A 20,876-nucleotide genomic window follows, 5' to 3' on the forward strand; every position below is an offset into this window, starting at 1 on the left:
ACTATGCTGAGTAAGAGTGGTGAGAATGGTTGTAATTGGTAATCCTTCCCTTGCTCTTAATGATAGGAAAACACAGCATTCGATCTTTACCATTGAGAATGTTAGCTGGGTGCTAGTGGTTCTAAATCTACTCTAATGGCCTAATTTTACTCAGGAGGCTGAGAAATAAGGATCACAGTTCAAAGGTAGCCCAGATAGACAAATCTAAGAGACTCTCCAATTAACCAGCAAAAAGCCAGAAGTGGAGGTGTGGCTTAAGGAATAAAATACCAGCCTTGAGTGGAAAATCTAAAGAACAGCAACTATACTCTCAGATCAAACCTCAGGATCTACACAAAAGATTTAAAGAAAACAAAAACAACTATGGCTACTTTAGTTGAGGCCAAGATTATTTTTGTTTGTATTTATTTATTGGTGCCAATAGTGGTGCTTGGATTCACATTCTTGCTTAGCTTTTTCCTTCATGGCTAGATCTCTATCACTTCAGCTCCACCTTCACTTCTGCTTTTTTCTGGTTAACAGTAGGTAAGAGTTACATAGACTTTTCTGCCTGGACTGCCTTGGAACTGCCATCTTCATAACCTCAACTTCCTGAATAATTAGGATTGCAGGTGTGAGCTAGTAGCTACCAGTGAAGATTCGATCACTAGTTCTAACTTTAAATTTTGTCCTCTCCACAAATTATAGATTTCTATTGCTATAATAACCTTTAAAAAATAAAGAACTGAACATTAATGATATCTCTTCCTATAAAATTTAACAAGGAAGGAGTATTTGGGAATGAGGTAACATTTCAACCAAGGAGGACAATGGAGAGAATAGAGAAAGGAGAGGAAATATATTGTGTGGTATATCATTTTTTATTTCACATGTACAGCCATTCCCATTCTTTACATGTTGCATACATATTCCTCCACGGTAGTCTCATGTGATCATACAATGGACATGTAAACATTCCATTAACTAGCTCAGTTGGAGTTCTAATATGAAACTTAAGTGTTAGCTGAGCAAGTGCATGATAAGTTCATTCCAAGAAAGAAGGTACAAATGTCTGTGACCTTCTCTGGCTCCCTAAAAAAAAATTATCTGTCCAAAAACTTCTTAATGAATTAAAGGTATAAAATGTTTAAATATATTTTAATGCAAATGTCTAATACATAAACAATAGCCTTTCTAAAACTAGAGCATTCAGCTGATCATTTCTAAGCTTTGTTCAAGTCTATGAAGTATATCTTCACTGAAAGGATATAAAATAACAAATCTTTCCTAGTCTAGACTTCTGTTATGCTCACAGAATTGGCAAAAAATTTAAACCAGTAAGTGTTACATTTTCTAGTAAGCGTTGAAAATTCCAAGGCATAATATTTGTAATACAAACTATATCATCATGTTTTAATTGGTTTAAAACTGAAAAATCTTTCTACAAAGACCATAGGGCCAAACAACAGGAAAAAAAAATGCTGAGGCTTGTTCTGTGAGTTTCTTCCCATTCAGAACCTCCGACAAGGCCCCCATATGGTGGTGAACCCAAGAGGCGCTCATCCAAGAATGGCCAGGGAAGTGACTGTCCCCAGAGGTTGCCAGGTCCCAGAGACCGTGGTGGGACCACCTACTGACCCCGTGTTGTACCCCAGAGAGATGGGAGGGAAAAATAAAAAACAGTGTTTTCCCTACCTGTGCCTCAGTGATAGTAACTACACTGTGAGATATGCGGTTCTGTAAGAGTCTATACTAATAAAATATAACCGGTGCCTTATAGATACAGCTGCGACCTAGTCACACCACCTTGAGCTACTACTAAAAGGGCGATCCTGATGGGACATCTGGGCTTATTTGAGCTCCGCGGGAGTCCAGTCAGATGGAGATGCTGCTGGGCCTGCAATGTTAAGTACACACAGAACAGATAGGTAAGCATGACAATTTTGAACAGAAAGTTTTAACTTACTCATTTTAAATATAAGAGTGAATGCATTTCTGACATTATGCCTGAGGATTAAAACTGAAGTCTGCACAGAATGGGAGTCCCATCGAATGGGAAAGCCTGTGACTCACCTTTGACTTTGGGAGGCAAGGACAGAGCGCTCTCTTGGGGAGTTTCTGTGCTTCACTGGCCCAGGCTGAAAAGGTCTCAGCTGACACAGAGACCCAAGCGAACTAAGCAATGAAGCACCCCCACCAGCCCACTCAGCCTGAGTGACCAGCATCTCACTTGTCTTCCCCCAGGACGCCTCCCCTTCACTAATGTGGACCCCCAGAGAAGCACAAACTGAATCCAGCTGAGCACCAGCTGCTCACACCTACAGTCCTAGCTAGTCAGGAGGCTAAGCTCTGAGGATCCGGGTTGGAGATAGCCCAGGCAGCCAAATCTGAGAGAATCTTATCTGTAATTAACCAGTAAAATGCTAGAAGTATAGGGGGCATGGCTCAAGCAGCAAAGGGCTAGCTGTGAGTGATAAAAACAGTGACAGTAAGACCCTGAGCTCAAGCCTCAGTACTAGCACAAAACAAACAACCAATTAAGCTAGGCTTGATGGCTCAGTCCTTTAATCCTAGTTAATTGAGAGGCAGAGCTTGGAAGATCATAGTTGGAGGCCAGTCCCAATGGAAAAAATTAGTGCAACCCCCATTTCAACCAATAAAAAGCTGAGTACCGTGGTAAGAGCTTGTTGTTCCAGCTAAACAAGAAGATGGCAGTCCATAGTGGCCAAAGAACAAGCACAAGACCCTTTTGGGAAAAAAATACCTAAATCACAAAGGACTGGTGGCATGGCTCAAGTGGTAGAGTTCCTGTCAAACAAGGGCAAGGCCCCAGATTCAAGCAACAGTACTACCTAAACAAAACCCCACCCCAAAGTAAAAATACATCACCAACATGATCCAGATACTAAGTATCTCCCAAAGGACCTGGATGTCCGTAGCTGTAGAGAGAAATGCACTATGCAGTGCCATGCATAGTAGACAAACCATGGAATCCACTCAAGTGTCAATCGACAGATGAACAGAGACAATGGAGTGAATGTTCCTACAGTGGAATACTACTCAGCAATGAAAGAAGACACTTTTGGGCAACATGGATGAACCAGAAAGGCATTAGGTAAAGTGAAATCAACCAGGCTGAGAAGGACAAATCCTGCAGGACCTTCTCCTAAGTGAGATCAGAAAAGGCCAAATAAGCAGCAGAGAGAAGAACAGGGTTGGGGGTAGAGGTCAGAAAGATCTAATGGAGGATGAGTGGTGAGTACAGAGAGTGACTGGACGCTGCACATTTCCCCAGTGTGCGTGGCAGGGCTGGAGTGAGTCTCCAGACGGAAGGACCAGGTCCACCGAGTCTCTTTGTGACATTTAGACTTTAAACTCCCAAGCAGCTCATTTTCTCTACAAACACTCACTTGGAAGAGCAGATTCTGAAATAAAGAATAAGGACATTGGTTTTTCAGTTTCATGAAATAGACTAAATATTCAAAGAATGTGAAATTACTTAACATAATAAGAACTAAATCCACAACACTCAAAACAAAAGAAGTCATAAAGCACTTTGAACCTAAAATTCAAAAGGCCATTTTCCTAATGTTGTTCTGGGTTTTGGTTGTGCCTGTGCTGCAGCTTGCATTCAGGGGCTGGGAGCTATCCCTTGACTTTTTTCACCCAAAAGGCACTCTACCACTTGAGCCACAGCTCCACTTCTGTGTGTGTGTGTGTGTGTGTGTGTGTGTGTGTGTGTGTGTGTGTGTGTGTTTCACTGGAGATAAGAGTCTTACCAACGTTCCTGCCCTATTCTTGTTAGCTTCAACCTGCAGTACTCATATCTCAGCCTCCTGAGGAGCCAGGGGTCGGCGACATGGGTCACCAATGTCCTTGGTGGGTTTGTTGTTGTTGATGTTGTTTGAGATAGGGTCTCACTATATAGTCCAAAGCTGCTTTGAACTTTTGATTCTCCTACCTCACCTTCTTGAGGGCTGGGATGACAGGTATCTACCACTGTGGCTGGCTAAAAGGACAGGGTTATAATGGCAGATTTTATTCACCAAAACAGCAAGCAGCTGGAGTAGAGATCTACTCACAAGAAAGGAAACAAACAAGCAAACAAAAAAATTCTCATCAAAGAAATGAAGCCCCATGAGTAAAACAAGTTGTCCAGAAATTAATACAACTATAAAAACTAAACACTAAATATATGCATACATGAAACATATGCATGTGCCTATACTCCCAGCTACCCAGGAGTCAGAGATCCAGAGGATGGTGGTTTGAGGCCAACAAGCCAGGCCTGGTGGCTGTAATGCCAATAGAGAGAAGCATAGGCAGAAGGAACGAGGGGTCAGCAGAGCCCTATACAAAAATTCAAAACACTATTGGAAAGACACTAGCTAAAGCACAAAGGACTAGGTTGTGACTTAAGTAGTAAAGCATCTGCCTGTGGGTACAAGGCCCTGAGTTCAAACTCTAGTAACTCTCTACCCTGTACCCCAAAAAATGTATACTGTGACTGGCCCTCGTGCCTCATCCCTGTAACCCCAGCTACTCAGGAGGCTGAGACCTGGGGATTGCTGTTTGAAGACAGCTTGGGCAGAAAAGTTCATGAGACTTATCTGTAAGTTAGCACTGAGAAGAGCCAGAAGTGGAACTATGGCTCAAGTGGCCCAGTGCTGGTGTTGAGCAAAAGCAGCTCAAGAACAGCACCCAGGCCTTCAGTTCAAGCCCTAGGGCTTGCATAAATAAATACATACCAATGTATTATCTTGAATATCTCATTATAAAGAAAGTTATAATGGAACATATTCAAGACTTCAGAAATGTTTATACTGGAGCAATTTTAAGTTTGAATGCAGTCTGTATGAGGAGATAGGCCCAACTGCTTCTGTGGAAGTCTGTGGAAGTCCAGCAGGGTAAGAACTCTGTGCAGAAGACTAAAACTGATATTGCTGGATACATTCTTTGTACTAAATGAAGTATCAAGACTTTGGACAAGCAAATATGAGAAGCCTCAAAGATCATGACTTTTGCTTTCTGATAAAGAGGAAAAGGCAAAATCTTGTGTTAAGGGAGGCTCAATTCAGAGTGCTCCTCACCGTGAGCTTTCTCAGAGCCTTCAGGAGCCTCTGGGTCCTGTGCTGCATCTGCATCCTTGGGCTCTTCCGAGTCCTGTGTGGACTGGGAGGATGTGGATTCCCTGGAGGTCTTTGAGGTCTTCATGTCCGTGTCTGTTCTCTGTTGCTGCAACCACTCATCCCTATAGCCATTGCTGATAAGCTTGGAGAAGTTTGTTGGTGAATTGGTTTTTTGACCAGGCCTCAAAAAAGATAAAAGTGAATATTAAATATTAACACAAACCTTGATAGCTGGGTTCTAATGGCTTACACTTACAATCCTGGCTAATCGGGAGGCTGAGAGCTGAGGCCTGAGACTCAAAGCCAGTAGAGGCAGAAAAACCTTCTAGACTCATCTCCAATAGGCAGTAAAAAGCCAGAGATGGAGATGTGATGTGCACGTGTGCATGCGCGCGCGCACACACACACACACACACACACACACACACACGCACACACATAAACACACACAGATCAGAAACAGAACAGTATTCAGGGAACAAAGTTGGATGCACAGCTGTCTTAAATACAAGACAGCTATACTGTTCTCCCTCCCTGGATTTATCTTTCCATCTATCCATCCATCATCTACCTGCCAATCATTTTTCTTTATTGGTTTTCTCCCTCTCATTCAGTCTAGCTCAGTGTTCTCAAGGCATTCATGACAATGTAATCATTGTTTATTGCCCATTAGATGAGAAGCTATCTGAAGAATTAGGCAATTCATGATATTTATTCTCGCACTAAACCAGTATTCTGTGCATAAGGAGATAAAGGAGTCCTTAGGGTTCTCTTCAGCGGGGAGGTGGGGGGTGGGGGGGAGATGTGTGTGTTGGGGGAAAAGGACAGGATGAGGCCTCCTCCTGGAGCAAGGGGGCCAGGTAGGCCTGGTGGCTGGGAGGGCAGGCTGTGGGTGGGGACTGTCACTCAAGGAAGAAGGGGAGCAGCAGCTCGCCTCCTGGCCAGCTCAGGCCACTCTGGAACATACATGGGAGGGAAGGACAGTCTGTTTCCCACGGAGTCTTTGGAGCCCGTTGGCGTCCCCGCTTTGCTGGGGTATTTTGAGTGGATGGCGGGCAGCTTCACCTGTGTGGCAAAATACAACACATATGTGGAGTGAGAAGACTACACAACAAATGTAGGACCTCTGCTGGGAAAACAAACAGCCACAACACGTGTAAGTCAACAATCCTCCCATTCAGTAGAAAAGCTTTGTAAAGAGAACTTCTAAACATGGGCCCCTGGCAAACCAGGCACCCAAAGCTCACAGCTGAGATCCCAGCCCTTAAGGAGGCTGAGATCTGAGGATCAAAGGGGAAAACCAGCCTGGGCCAACAAATCAGAGGCAATCCTATCTCCAGTTAACCGTGAACAGCCAGAAGTGGAGCTGTGCCTCAATAATGGAGTGCCATCCTTACGCACAAAATCTGGTGAGAGCATAATGTCCTGAGTTCAAGCCCCCGTAAAACACACACACACACACACACACACACACACACACACACACACACACACACACACGAAGTCACTCTCTCCATATAGACAATTATGAACATCAGATGAATGGAGAAGCAGGCTACACCTTGATCCACAATGAAATACAATCCACCAATAAAAAGGAATGGAGTTCTGACTCCCCAGCAGCTGGCTATGTCTAAAATGCACCAGGGAAGAAAGGACCATAACTCGGGGATACCATAATTTGACACTCTGGAAAGACTACAGGGAGTTTGGCTTAGTGGTAGAGTGCTTGCCTAGTATGCACAAAGACCTGGGTTCAATTCCTTGGTACCATATACATAGAAAAAAGCTGGAAGTTGTACTGTAGCTCAAGTAGAAAAAAAAAAGTCCAAGGACAGTGTTCAGACCCTGAGTTCAAGCCCCACAACTGGCAAAAAAAAAAAAGGAAGAAACGCAGACAGGTACTTGCAGGAGCTGTGAGTTAGGAGGAGTTAACACCAAAGGAGCTGAGGGAAAAAATAAATGGAATGTCTCTGTACCTCAGTGGCTGTGGTAGCTTTGTAATGTATGCCTTGTACCACTTGTAGAGCAGGTGAGCTTTAAATATATTATGATATAAGAAAAAAATTGCATTTTATTTAAATTATATCTTATTTACAAAGAAAAAGACTATCGCTTTTATAACAGCAATAAAAGAAAAACAGAAATAAGTAGTAGGATCCTGGCATCCATGGTTCACACCTGTAATCCTAGCTACTCAGGAGACTGAAATCTGAGAATCAAAGTTCAAAGCCAGCCAAGACAAAACCATTCTGTGAGACTTTCATCTCCAGTTAACTAGCAAAACATCAGAAGTGTGGCTTAAGTGGTGGAATGCCAGTCAAGCAAAGTAAGCTTAAGGGATAGTGCCTAGGTCCTGAGTTCATGCCCTATTACTGTCACGAGAAATAGTGTTTTTAGTAAAATAAAAGATCCCTCCCAACTCCCACTCACCCTGCAAGTGAGCAAGAAACCCAGGAATGCTGGGTGAGGAGTCTTCCCTAAGAACAGGCCAGTGTGTACCACACCCCAAAGACAGCCTGGGTGTGACAGGGAAGTGCTGGCTCCCGTTCCTCCCTCAGAGGCAGCAGCCGGTTAGCTGGGTGATTTGATTCTCATGTTCAGGTTCTCACTATCTAGGCCAAGATGCCTTGCAGACACAGCCCAACACTGTGTTCCTTCTGCTAGACAATGTTGATGTCCCCAAGACTGTCATCCTGTCTCCTCGACAGGGTGGAAGTAGACAGGCTGGCTACTAAGTGGGTCATTCATTTGATTTGGGGTGATACAGCATTTAACACTTTTACATCTCTCTAGCTTTGTGCCGTAATGGTAGTTAGCATCTCTCCCCTGCCCCCAATTATTTATAGCTTACCCCTTATGCTAAGAAACAGGACTGGGCTTTAGTCCATTTACAGTACTTACACAAGTGACCCAAAGCCCAAGTCACCACTTGCCATGGAGGACAGCTTGATAAGCAAATGGCTTGTTCCAGCCAAGAGATGCTGACCTCGGCACTCACCCCAGCCCCCAAGTGTCAACAGGGAGGTTCCTTTCCACACCAGGACACAGAGATGCCAGGCATGGGAGCCGGGGACGAATATATCTCTCTCTTCACAATTCAAGTAGAGGATAGTGTTCACTCTTCATTCTCACTCTCAAAAGCATCATCGCTATTTTTAATACACATGTCATTGTTTCACAGATCTGACTGGGTGAGGCAACGAGACGATTTTCAGACCTTGCCACACCCAGTGGTACAGAGCCCTCAAAGTCCTGGGAGCTGCTAAGAGGAGGCCGGGGGATGAAAAGACTTTTAATCAAGAAATCACACTCATCTACCAATCAAAGTGTTTGGGGGGTTCACTTTGGAGGGACAAATGCACCCTTGGAATGGGTCTTTTATCACAGAGACATCTCAATTTAACTATAACTAAAACATGTGAAGATAGAATACAAAACCTGGCACTGGAAACTCACACTTGAAACCATAGCTCTCAGGAGACTTGAGATTTGAGGATCACAGTTTGAAGCCAGGCCCAACAGAAAAGCTGGTAAGACTCTTATCTTCAATTAACCAGCAAAAAGCAAGAACTGGAGCTGTGGCTCAAGTAGTAGCATGTAGGTCTTGAATGAAAAAGCTAAGAGAGAACACAGGCCTGAGTTCAAGCCCCAGTATGGGCACAAATAGAAAAAGATAATAAATGTATATTAAATTCCCTTTCTATAAGCGCTGGGTGACACATGTTATGCCAGTTTCTTCTAGGTAAGCATTCACTCGTTAAAACCACCTTAAAATGCAAAAACAAGCCAGGCACTGGTAGTTCATGCCTGTAATCCTAGCTACTCAGTAAACTGAGATCTGAGGATTGTAGTTCAATGCCAACAAGGCAGGAAAGTTGGTAAGACTTTTATCTCCAATAAGCTACTTAGAAAAAAGCTGGCTCAAGTGGTAGAGTGCTAGTCTTGAGCACAACGAAGCTCTGGAAAAGTGCTCAGGCCTGAGTTCAAGTCCCAAGTCTGGAAAAAAAAAGGCGCAAAAATAGTCAGGAGCCAGTGACTCACACATGTAATCCTAGCTATTCAGGAGGCTGAGATCTGAGGATCTCTGTTCAAAGCCAGCCTGAGCAGAAAAGTCCTTGTGAAACTCTTATCTACAATTAACCACTCAAGAAATGGAAGAGGAGCTATGGCTCAAAGTAGTAGAGCACTAGCCTTGAGCAAAAGAGCTCAGGACAGCACCTAGGCTCTGAGTTCAAGCTCTGTGATTGACGACAACAACAACAACAAAAAGTAAAAATCCTGGATTGTTGGACAACTAGATTCTGCTTATTATATAACTTATCCAATAAAATAGCCTGTACAAAAAAAAATGAAACAAACAAACCTGTGCTCTTCCCTATAAAACCACTAATCAGAAAAAGAAACAGACAACCAGACTGCCTGCTCACATTGTAGGAGATCCACATTTAAAATACAGACCATATCCAGCAATGTCATGGGCATCAAAGAGACACACCAGCAACAGCCAACAGACACACTGCACAGTCATTCAGGAAGCCACGGAAGGAAAACAACCCTGGATGACAGACGGATGAGCTTCTGTCACCTTTTTTTTCTCTTCTAGTTCCTCGGCCTCTCTTTGCCAAACTGTTTTCATGTCAAAATCGAAGGGGCCTCTTCTAGATTCATAGCTTCCATTGGTGTAATTGGGATTGAATTCTTCATACACCATGTAATCTGGCATGGAGACCATGGGGACTCTGCAAGAACAGTGGTGTCAGTTACAGCCTGCGCTCGTGGGGCCCCCTTCCCCCCTCTCCCCAATTTCTCTTGGCTTCCCTGAAGACACTGGTAGGCCCTGCCATGGGAAGCAAAAAGCTCCACCCCTTTCCAGTGCCAGCCTTGCAGATCATCACCAGAACATCATCTACTCCTTTGTCTTCTTCAATGAGCTAAATGCTCCCCTAAATATGTATCATTTACAATGATCGTTTCAGTCTGCTTGTTTTCTATGACATGGCCATTTAGTGTGGGCACTTGAACTTCCAACTGAGCTTTGGGACCAGTGACAGGAAGGGGTCAACCCCAGAGTCTCCGACCCCCTTTCTACAGGTTCTAATCCACTCATCTTCTTTTTCTTTCTTTCTGAACTTAGCACAAAGAATTTTTTTAAGAAAAGGTTGGAGGAATGGCTCTGTTGGTAGAGCACTAGACAATGAGCAAGAGCATCAGGTACCAAGTTCAAGTCTCGGTCTTGGACCTTAAAAAAAAAAAAGCAAGGGAAAAGTCTAATATTACATGCCTCAGGCATGTAAAAAATTTATGTTCATTTTCCAGCCAGAAATGAAAACAAAAGGGTTGAAGCCCTGGCTCAGTTGGTGGAGTGCCGGCCAATGAGTGAAAGCATCAAGTACCAAGTTAAAGTACCAGTCGAGGACCTTTAAAAAAAAGAGGGGGGGGGAAGGAAATAAAGAGAAACAAAAGCTGAGCATTGAGGCATATACTCTTAGCTACTTGAGGCTTAAAATGACATTTACTGTGGTTTTATCTTACAGGCAAAAAATAAATTAATAAAAAGCCAGAAAAGTGCCTGAAATGAATTTTCAATTTATGCCAAATTAACTACCCAAAAAACTGGAAGTAGAGCTGTGGCTCAAGTGGTAAAGCACCAGCCTTGAGTGATGCTGCTCTGGAACAGCACTCTCGCTTAATTTAATGAATTTCAACTTGAGCTATTTTGTCCCCCAAAAGAACAACGCATAGCTGCTTCCAGATACTCACTCTCGCTGCTGGGCAGTAGCAGGTTTGCTGTGGTGGATATACCAGTCTGGCAGGGAATAGGCCACTGGAAAACCTGTCGTGCTCCCAGGACCCAGGTGTGTCAGCAAATCTCGAAAAGAAAGGGACAGAGCTGTGTGTGACCCAAATGTCCTGTGTGGCATCACTAGTCCACATCAAGGGGAACTGTGCCATTGCCCTGGGTGGCCTCTGGGCCCGGCACTACCCCAGCATCTCTGATACTTCCCTGCCTAGGCACAGGTAGACAACTGAGGGTCCTGGTTGGGCCTCAGACAGGGCCGTGGTTCATGAACCTCCCTCCCTCCCTCTCTAGCATGGATCTGGCATGGGGTCTCCACCAGACATCATCACTTCTGGGGGCCCATCCTTCCATTCCTCCAGTTCTTACTGCTCCCCTACCTTTGGCCACTCCTCCAGGCCATTCCCCACAACTCACTGTCCTCCTTCTCCAGCCTGCTTCCAGGAAAATCTGCTCTCTCCAGGATCCCAAATGGTGAGTCCCCAGGAGGGATTTAATCATTTAGTTTGGAGCTAATCTGAGAGGCATAGCACACAGGCTCTGTTCTACAAACTCAGGCCAGCGCCACAACACACATGCCCAGCTTTCTGACCCCGATCCCTTCCCTCCTAGATGTCAAAGGGCAGCTAGTAGAGTTGGAGGTATGGCTCAGTGGTAAGAGTGCCTGCTTCACAAATACAAGGCCCCGGATTCAAAACCCCAGTACCCCAGATGTTTAATCTCCCATTTTGCAGCTTGAAAACCTTTTCATGGTTAAATACTTTAAACTTAGAGAAAACATAGAAGAATAATGTGAGTTCTTCTACACCTTCTAACCAGACTCTCTCTTGATGATATTTCATGACGCTTGGTTTCTTCTCTCCCTCCCTGTCTCTGTCTCTCATTACTGTCACTTATTATACTTCACACTGCTGGACATGTGTTGCAGAAGGCCACACTTCCACCTCTGGGCTTCATGCCATCACACTGTGATGACACAAATCAAAACTTGGGCAGTGATGTAATACCCCCATTTCAGTTTAGATCTTACCAAATTTGGCCAATCTTTCCACTTTTTTTTTTTTACCAATAGCAGGGGAAAGTGGATCTTAGAAAGTGAGATCTAGCCCTTGTCCCACCTATTATAGGCCTCAAGAGGACTGATATGGGTATTTTATTTTTGTGTCACTACTGGTGCTTGAACTCAGGGCTCACATTGTTGTTTAGGGCTGCCACTTTACTGTTTTGAGCTATACCTCCACTTCTGCCTTTGTGATGGTTAATTGGAATTAAGAGTCTCAGATTTGTCTGCTCAGACTGGCTTTGAACCATGATCTTCAGATAGGAATACAATCATGAGCCACTAGCACCCCGCTTGGTCTAGATTTTTTTTTTAATGTTAAAACGATGACCATGGGGCTGGGAGTTTGGCCTAGTGGTAAAGTGCTTGCCTAGCACACACAAAGACCCAGGTTCGATTCCTTAGTACCCACATACATTTAAAAAAAAAAAGCCAGAAGTGGTGCTGTGATAGAGCTCTAGCTTTGAGAAAGCCCGACTGGCAAAAAGGGAAAATGATGGCCAGCTTGTCTCCCCTATGGCATTGCCAACACAGGTAATGGCAACCAGAGGAGGGATAATTGTCTGGATGTCATCTACCGCAAAGGCAGGCTATGAGATTTCAGGGGTGCTGTCCCTTACCTCTCTGAATGATGATATCTATTGAACTCAGTATGTTCCCATTTTTAAGATTGTCAAATGCTTTGTGAAAAAATAGATCTTGTATAAAATTTGATTCTCATCAGTGATCACACACATCCCCCTATACTTATGAGCCTCAATTCCCAATGGCCTTAGGCAAATGTTAAGAATGTTTTATCAAAGATTCTTGGAAGGATTGGGGTTTGAATTTAGGAGCTGGGCACTTTTGAGGCAGGTGCTCTACCACCTGAGCCACGCCCCCAACTGCTAGAGCAATATTTTTAGACAGATGAGATGATGGAGCATGTGGGGCTTACCAGGTCTGCCGCCTTGCTTTGCAAGCTTCACATATTCTGAGTCGGTTTCTTTTATCAAGTACCTTCGCATCCCAGGCAAGTACTCATTGTGTGAGTCGTCCAATTTGCTGAGCCCTGGAATCTGAGATGCTGGAGGGGCATCCACAGCCTTCTCAGAGCGCTTCACGGGGAGATGGTAATACCATTCTAGATAGAAGCAAGGCCAGTTCACTGCCATGCTGGGCTGCAGATTGGCCACATGGGGAGAACCTAGGTGCTTCCCAGTCTATCTGCTGTGGACGTCACCAGGCAAGCCACACAGCACCTGAGCCAGGCAGGAAGCCCCTGAATGCCCAAGACAAAGCATGGCACCATTGCAGGGCAAAGAGTCTCCAAACCCCCTGAGTATACCAGCCATCAATGCCAATGTGAGGAACAGCAACCTTGGCCCCATCCTGTCAGCTTTGCTGCAGCTAGCTTCTCCAAAACCAAAACCAGCCTCATCCACCAGTGTGAGCTTCAGGGAACTCTCCAAGCCCTATGTCTTTCCATCTTAAAATAAAATTCTTAACTGTTTTTCTTGTCATTCTGGGAAATAGGAAAAATCCCATGTTATTTAAAATATGACAGATAAACCAATGGAACAGATGGATAAATGTGACCTGCAATTTTTGTGTGAGCTGCAATTTTTGTGTGTGCTGCTATTGGGGCTGGAACTCAGAGCCAGGGTGCTATCCCTTAGCTTTTTCACTCAAGGAGGGTGGTGTTCTACTATCTGAGCCACAGCTGTACTTCTGGCTTTTCTGGTTAACTGGATACTTTCCTGCCCAGGCTGGCTTCAAACTGGTCCTTAGATATCAGTCTCTTGAATAGGTATGATTATGGATGAAAGCCACCGATACCCAGCCATGATTTGACAAACTTACAACATTGAAACACTGAGATAAGCCAGGTCCTGATGGCTCACACTTGTAATTCTAGCAACTCACGAGGCTGAGATCTGAGGATCATAGTTCAAAGCCAGCCCAGGCAGGGAGGCTTGTGAGACTCTCATCTCCAATTAACTACCAAATAAGCAGGAGATGGCTCTGTGGCTCAAGTGGTAGAGAGTTAGCCTTGAGCAAAAGCAGGATGACCCTGAACGCAAGCCTCATTACTGGTACAAAAAAGAACAAGAAAAGGAGGAAGAGGAGGAGGAAACCCCTGAGATATAAATTATGGTACAGAAACCACAACCTGCTTTAACAGATGTACCCGTTTTATGAGAGCAGCAGGAAGCAGGTCAGGGAGAGAGCCACAACTCCTCACCTGTACTGGGAAGGCACCAGCCAGCCCACCTCCCATGCTGGCCAGCTCCCACACCAGCTCCCATCAGTGGCTTTACTATACTGTAGAGGCCACAGTGAGAGGTGAAAGGTGCCAGGGCCTCAGTGTTTACTGAAGAAAGCAAGGAGAGAGGGTGAGGCATTTACTTGCCCGAACTCCCCACAGGTTAGGAATAACATTTTAAAGATTCCAAAGGACTGTTTTATGGAAAAGATTGAGTTGAAGCATGATAATTGTGAATGGAAGGATTTCTCTCATCTAGAAGAAACTGGGTGCAATAGCTCAGAGGAGACACAAAAGACAGGAAATGGAGGCAAGTATGGGCCCCATGCTGAGAGAAGAAGCTGAGCATGAGACTGATGAGGTGAGGCAGCTCCCCAAAAGGTGCTTAGGATAGATGTTGCAGCCCACCTGGGGACCAGCAACAAGATTCCCTGGAGGTATTTAGTCACAGGCTAGGGAGCTTATATCAAGAGCTAGGGAGAGCCGGGCACTGGTGGCTTATGCCAGTAACCCTAGCTGCTCAGGAGGTTGAGATCTGAGGATTGTAGTTCAAAGTCCCTATGAGACTCATCTCCAGGCAGCCACCAGGAAACTGGAGGCGCTACTGTGGCTGAAGCCATAGGGCACTAACCTTGAGCAAAAGAGCACAGGAGGGGCCGGGAGTTTGGCCTAGTGGTAACGTGCTTGCCTAGCATGCACAAAGACCTGGGTTCGATTCCTCAGTACCACATACATAGAAAAAAAGCCGAAAATGGTGCTGAGGCTCAAAGGTAGAGCTCTAGCCTTGAGAAAGTCCAAAGACAGTGCACAGGCCCTGAGCTTAAACCCAGGACTGGCAAAAAAAAAAAAAAAAAAAAAAAAAAAAAGAAAAAAGAAAGCACAGGAACAGTGCCCAGGCCCTCAGTTCAAACCCCACAGCTGAAAAAAAAAAAAAGAGCTAGATGTGTTGGAAAAAATCCAGAGGCCTAGAGTTATTAGTACTTATTTATGACCCCATAGGGAGAAGAGAGGTGGGCACTTAGGCTATGAGTGTTTCAGGTAATTCTTTCCATCTGAAATTAGGAAGATACTCAAAATAAGAACCACACACACACTGTTTTACGACTTAAAATCTACGGAAAACAAAATGCAAAAGGTACAGCTTCATAACATAATTATTGGGCATAGTTAATAGCACCTATTAGCATGTACAAACACAGATTCATAACATTTACAGTCTGATGCAATGCCCGGTTTGTGGTAGAAGAGATTATACGTTTGTGTGTGTGTGTGTGTGTGTGTGTGTGTGTGTGTGTGTGTGTGTGTTATTCGGCTGGACCACAGTACCTACATAATAGACATTATTCTAGATGCTTTTGTGAAGATGATTTTGAGATGAGATTTGCACTTAACTCAGATGGCCTCAAAATAGGCATGAGCCTCATGTAATCAGTTGAAGGTCTAATGAATAAAGAATGCAGTCCTCCAGGAGAGAGTGAATTCTCCCTCCAGATGGACTTCAGATTTGAAATGAAACCTGATCTCCTCCTCTGGCCTCTAGCTCACCAGACTTCATATTTGTTATCCCCTAGCCATGTAAACCAAGTCCTTAAAATAAATTCTGTGTGTGTGTGTGTGTGTGTGTGTGTGTGTGTGTGTGTGTGTGCACATGTATGCATGTGCTGGCTGACCAGAGTTCTTTGGAAGCAGCGTATTAAATGCACTAAGTCACCATAGCACAAAACAAGTCATTCTGTGAAAGTTTTAGACATCCAATTTGTACTTGGAACTTCAACTGCATGAAGTTTTAACCCAGAAAATATTTAAATGACTGAAGAATATTAACCAGCTAAATCATCGCCTTCCCTTAAAAAAAAGAAGGAAGAAAAAGAAGAAGAAAGTTTAGACAATGGCACAAAAGATCACAGAGAATCAATTTAAGGATTAGGAATCAGGGTTTAGCAGCTCAACTATTTCTTCCTTTAGAAGGGCATTCAGTTTGTACTTTATTTTTCCTCTCTCTGTTTTGCTTACTAATTAATCCACAGAGAACAGTGTGCTTCTACCCGCTCATTACTGGAAGATTTGGACAGGCACTGAATTCTAATCTATTGCTAAATGTATGCAGTAGAAGAGCTCAGAAAGTGAGGGTTCTGGTTTGAATGAACCAGCTCTCACCACCTAACAGACAGAAAGACAGAAACAGAAAGAGACAGAGACAGAGAGACAAAGAGTCAAAGAAACAGAGAGATGGTTAAAAGGATCTTTTAGCTTTTATCTCAAAATTTGTTTAACATTAGATCATTTACTATATGACTGTTTTTCTTTCTATGATTTTTCCCTGCATGCTCATAGGCTGTAGTAGTAGTTTCATTTTCCTTTATGTGTGTGTGTGTGTGTGTGTGTGTGTGTGTGTACTGGAGCCTGAATTTGCAGTCTAGGTGCTGTCTTTAGCTCTTTTGCTTAGGGTTGGCACTTTACCAGTTCATACACACCTCTACTTCCTCTTTGTGCTGGCTAATTGGAGTTAAGAGTCACACATCTGCCTGTGATCCTCAGATCTCAGCCTCCTGAGTAGTTAGAATTACAGATGCGAGCCGCCAGTGCCTGGCTTCCCTGATCTTATCAAGGAAGAAATACAGACTGTTGAGAATGAAAGTCAAACTTGAGATCACCTAGCTCGTCAGGTGCTCAAAGGGGACCAGGCTGCTGTTTCTAGTCTGTGAAGCCTCAACTAATAAGCTACTTGCTTGGTGTAGAATGCTCCAAACCAAATGCTGCAGTTTCCTAGTGAAAAAGTGGGGTGATGGGGCTGAGAGTGTGGCCTAGTGGTAGAGTGCTTGCCTAGCATGCAAGCAGCCCTGGGTTCGATTCCTTAACCAGAAGTGGTATTGTGGCTCAAGTGGTAGAGTGCTAGCCTTGAGAAAGCTCAAGGACAGTGCCCAGTCCCTGAGTTCAAGTCCCAGGACTGGCAAAAGTAAAAATGGGGTGATGATTCCTGACAGCTCCTAATGAGGTTAGATGTGGGAGTGTGTATAAAGTACTGGGCACAGTGCCTGGCACTTGTTAGAATCCATCAATGGCATTCCTGTAGATGAGGCCTCGACCTATGACATCAGGTGGCTCACACCTATAATCCTAGCAACTGAATTCTGGACATCCCAGTTTGAAGTCAACCTAGGCAAAACAAGAAAAGGCTTTGACTTCAAGCCCTATGAGAAAGACAGAGAGAGAAAGGGGGGTGGAGGGGAGAGAGAATGAGAATCACAGGAAGGCCCAAAGGTTAGAGCAGGAGATGTGGAACAGGCCAGACCTGATGAACAATGCACTACCCACAACTGGATTTCCAGCACAGCCATGGCACCACCCTGACAGAGGCTGACTGTGCAGTTAAGTATGGACGGGCCACACTTCATTTTATTTCTGAACACACTGGGCGGATGTGATTGGCTCCAACTGATCCCTCTCAGCTTAGCCCTCTTCCCTACTCTCCATCTGCAACCCTTCTCACCACACAGAATAAAAACAAAAGCAACCAATAAAAAAACGGCATATGGAGACTCTTTCCTTTCTCTTCTTCTCACCTACACATTGGGTACATAAGAAGTCATGAACTTCCGCTGAATTAGCTTTTCTCATACCCTGCTGTTTCAAGCAAGAAACATTTGGTGGAGTCCTAACTTAGAAGCAAAAGCTAGGGAGCCAGCGGGGCTGTGCGACTGAGAAAGTTCCTTATTCAATATTCAGAATACACTGGGTTAATTCATGACCAAACATTTCCGGAAGGTTCCTATCCACAACACCGCACCAAAAAGAGAGGGGGGCGGCCGTGATCGTTCCCAGGGTGTCACGCCCCAACAACCCCGCAATCCTCAGGCAATCCGCAGTCACCGCAGGGAGCGTAGCGGTGAGCGGTGCTCTGTACTTCCTTGCTGGTATTCCTCATGGCCGGGCGCTGTGAGCACTTTCAGAGGAGCCCAGGGTGCTAGGGTTAGCTGGTAGCTGCAGCCACAGAGGCGAAGTCCGCGCCCCCTCCCGGTCTTCCCGCCTGCACCTGACACACCTGCACGCGCCTCCCGCCCTCGAGCGCGGGCACATCCACGCACGGCACACTCTGGAGGCACAGCAGGGGCACATCAGGCCGGGGGCGCAGCGGGCGCGGCGGGGAGGGGGCGCAGCGGGCACGGGGACATCAGGCCGGGGCGCAGCGGGCAGTGGACAGCGGACAGACACAGAGGGCAGGGGGCACAGCGGGCAGGGGCACAGCGGGCAGGGGCGCAGCGGGCAGGGGGGCAGCAGGCAGGGGCACAGCGTGCACAGGAAGCAAGGGCGCAGCGGGCACAGCAGGCCGGGGAGCAGCGGACAGCGGACAGACACAGAGGGCAGGGGCACAGCAGGCAGGGGCGCAGCGGGCAGGGGCGCGGGACGCACGCTCAGCCGGACACACTGCTGGCTGGGTCACATGCACGCCGGGTACACGGCAGGGGACGGGGCACGATGGGCAAATAGCTGGGGCCGTGCACGCGGAGTAGGCAGCAGGTGTACCGAGGTACAGCCTGAGGTCTCCACCGATTCAGCAGTGCCAGGGATCTCCTGCTCGCCGAGGGTCTCCGGGGTGCGACCAAGGGCGCGGCGGGAGTTCTGTCAGCCAATAGGGGCAGCCTTCGGCAAGCCAGTAAGCCAATAGAGCCGGGGCATAGCGCGCAGGCGCAACCAGTCAACTGCCGGGCGCCCTGGCGAGCCCAGGGCGGTGCTGGGGGCGTGGCGAGGCCTGAGGGGCGGGTACTGGGGCGGGCCCGGCGAGGCTCAGGAGGCGGGGCCCAGGGGAGGGGCGCGGTGGGGGTGTGTGTGCGGTGGGGGATGCAGGGCTAGCTCCCGCCACTCTTCCCCGCCGTCCCGCACCGGCAAAGCAATCCGGAAAAGCTGGGAGCGTCTACCACCTCGTTCTCCAAGACACAGTCCCACCTTAAAAAAGAAAACTGCTAGTACCTGAAAATATTAATTAGAGTCGCGCACGTGCTTGATAGGGTGAATATGCAATAAGAGCTTTGGCAGAATTCATTCAGTAGGAGACACTTTTGTCACCCAGAAAGCTTCATATCATCCTGGCTAAATAGTGGGCACAATTACTCTCTGCTAACCCCCTGTGAGAGTGAGGGATACCTTATTATAATTTTCAAAGAAACACACAAGACCTTGTCTTCAATTCTTGGTACTGCAGTATGTGTGTGCGCGTGTGTTTGTGAAAGAGAATAGGACATCAATTCATTTCCAACCATTGAGATTTCTCTTTCTAAATTTTTTTTCTTTTTTTCATAAAGACATCTTAGCCAGGCACCTGTGGTGTGCACCTATAATATTAGTTACCGAGGTGATTCAAATCTCGTCCAGACACACAAGTCTCCACCTAAGCACAAAACAAAACAAAACCGCAAAGCTTGGTAGGTAATGCATGGTAAAAAGAAACTACTCAGTTTATGGTGGCCAAATATGAAGAGGAAAAGAGGGTCTGAGGTTCCAGTATATCCTCACAGGGCCCATCACCAAGACCTAACTTCCATCCATGAGGCTCCACCTCCTCTTCAGAAGTTCTACCAGCTGCCAATGACACCACAAGCTGAGGACCAATCTTTTAAGACATGGGCCTTTGGCAGACTGAAAGCATTGCAGAATTCTGAGGGTGTTTGGTTGCCTTCTTTGCTCTTACGTTTTGCTTTTGCATTTACATTTTCTCCACAATATTGCATTTTGTTTTTTACCTTTGTTTTTTATTTATTTATTTCTCTAGGCTCAAGGCTAGCACTCTACCACTTGATCCACAATGCCATTTCTGGCTTTTTCTGTGCATGTGGTATCAAGGAATCGAACCCAGGGCTTCATGCATGCTAGCCAAGCACTCTGCCACTAGGCCACGCTCCTGGTCCTAGAATCTTCTTTTCTAATGCTTGTAAAATAAACACTACTGTAGCTGATTTTGTGTGCTTGAGAAGAGCAGAGCTTATTCCTCCTGTCATATTGTATCCATCTCTCTGTATGAATATTCAAATGAGCTCCCTGAGCTGGGCACTTACCCCTGTAATCCTAGCTACTCAACAGGCTGAGATCTAGGATCACTGTTCCACACCAGCCCAAGCAGAAAAGTCTGTGAGACTCTTATCTCCAGTAAACTACTCAGGAAATTCAGAAGTGGCACTGTGGCTCAAGTGATAGAGAAATGGCCTTGAGTAAAATTAGTTCAGGGACAGCACCACCCCTGTGGTGTCTGCAGACCTGCCATCTCCCCCACAAGCCCAGGTGAGCCAATTCCACTCGTGTGAGACTGTTTGGAAACCAGGTGTTATGACTTTTCATCTCACAGAGCTTCGTCCCCTGCTGTATGCCAAAGATGAGAAATCTAGTTGAGACTCAGTGTAGTTCCCACCTAGCAGGTTTGTGTGGTTACTTGTCAGAAACTGCCTGGAGCTGATGGGATCATTCATCTGTATTGCACCCCTTTCAGCCAGGTCATAAAATAGACAAGAGAAGAGAAAGAAAAGGAGAGGAGAGGGGAGTAGAGGGGAGGGGAAAAGGGAGAGAGAAGAGAAGGAAAAAGGAGGGGAAGATAATAAAGAAGAGAAGAGAGGACGAGCCCATCTCCACTGAATTCAGGAAGTTTCCGTTGTATTCTCTGCCCATTTGCTGTAT

The 20,876-nt window shown here is 45.7% G+C and overlaps 1 protein-coding gene across 5 annotated transcripts; it reads right to left on the bottom strand.

Annotated features, from left to right (window-relative positions):
• Positions 1-1,120: 1,120 nt before the first annotated feature.
• LOC150064909 (uncharacterized protein C7orf57 homolog) lies at positions 1,121-18,809 on the bottom strand. 5 transcript variants are annotated; one of them, XM_090329530.1, is made up of 10 exons: positions 18,738-18,809; positions 18,256-18,306; positions 18,084-18,156; positions 12,906-13,091; positions 10,872-10,980; positions 9,697-9,850; positions 6,076-6,173; positions 5,070-5,290; positions 3,390-3,404; positions 1,121-1,876 (listed from the first exon to the last, which is right to left on the bottom strand). In XM_090329530.1, the coding sequence occupies exons 3-10, from the start codon at positions 18,136-18,138 to the stop codon at positions 1,830-1,832; spliced, it is 885 nt and encodes a 294-aa protein (XP_090185656.1). In that variant the 5' UTR covers positions 18,139-18,156; positions 18,256-18,306; positions 18,738-18,809; the 3' UTR covers positions 1,121-1,829. The 5 variants fall into 5 exon arrangements, with proteins under 5 accessions (XP_090185656.1, XP_090185658.1, XP_090185660.1 ...); XM_090329532.1 differs by having other exon boundaries at positions 18,624-18,809; XM_090329534.1 differs by lacking the exon at positions 18,084-18,156.
• Between the last annotated feature and the right edge of the window lie 2,067 nt (positions 18,810-20,876).

Source organism: Megascapheus bottae, chromosome 3 (genome assembly GCF_031878675.1).
Source record: "Megascapheus bottae isolate mThoBot1 chromosome 3, mThoBot2.hap1, whole genome shotgun sequence".
Classification (NCBI taxonomy): Eukaryota; Metazoa; Chordata; class Mammalia; order Rodentia; family Geomyidae; genus Megascapheus; species Megascapheus bottae.

Excerpts from the sequence above, each read along its gene's own strand:
- LOC150064909 (XM_090329530.1), bottom strand. The coding sequence starts at position 18,138 with ATGAGGAATACCAGCAAGGAAGTACAGAGCACCGCTCACCGCTACGCT. Across the intron at positions 6,174-9,696 it reads AACTAGAAGAGAAAAAAAAG|GTGAAGCTGCCCGCCATCCA; the intron begins GTGACAGAAGCT and ends TTTGCCACACAG. Across the intron at positions 5,291-6,075 it reads AGACTGTCCTTCCCTCCCAT|GCCTGGTCAAAAAACCAATT; the intron begins GTATGTTCCAGA and ends ATCTTTTTTGAG.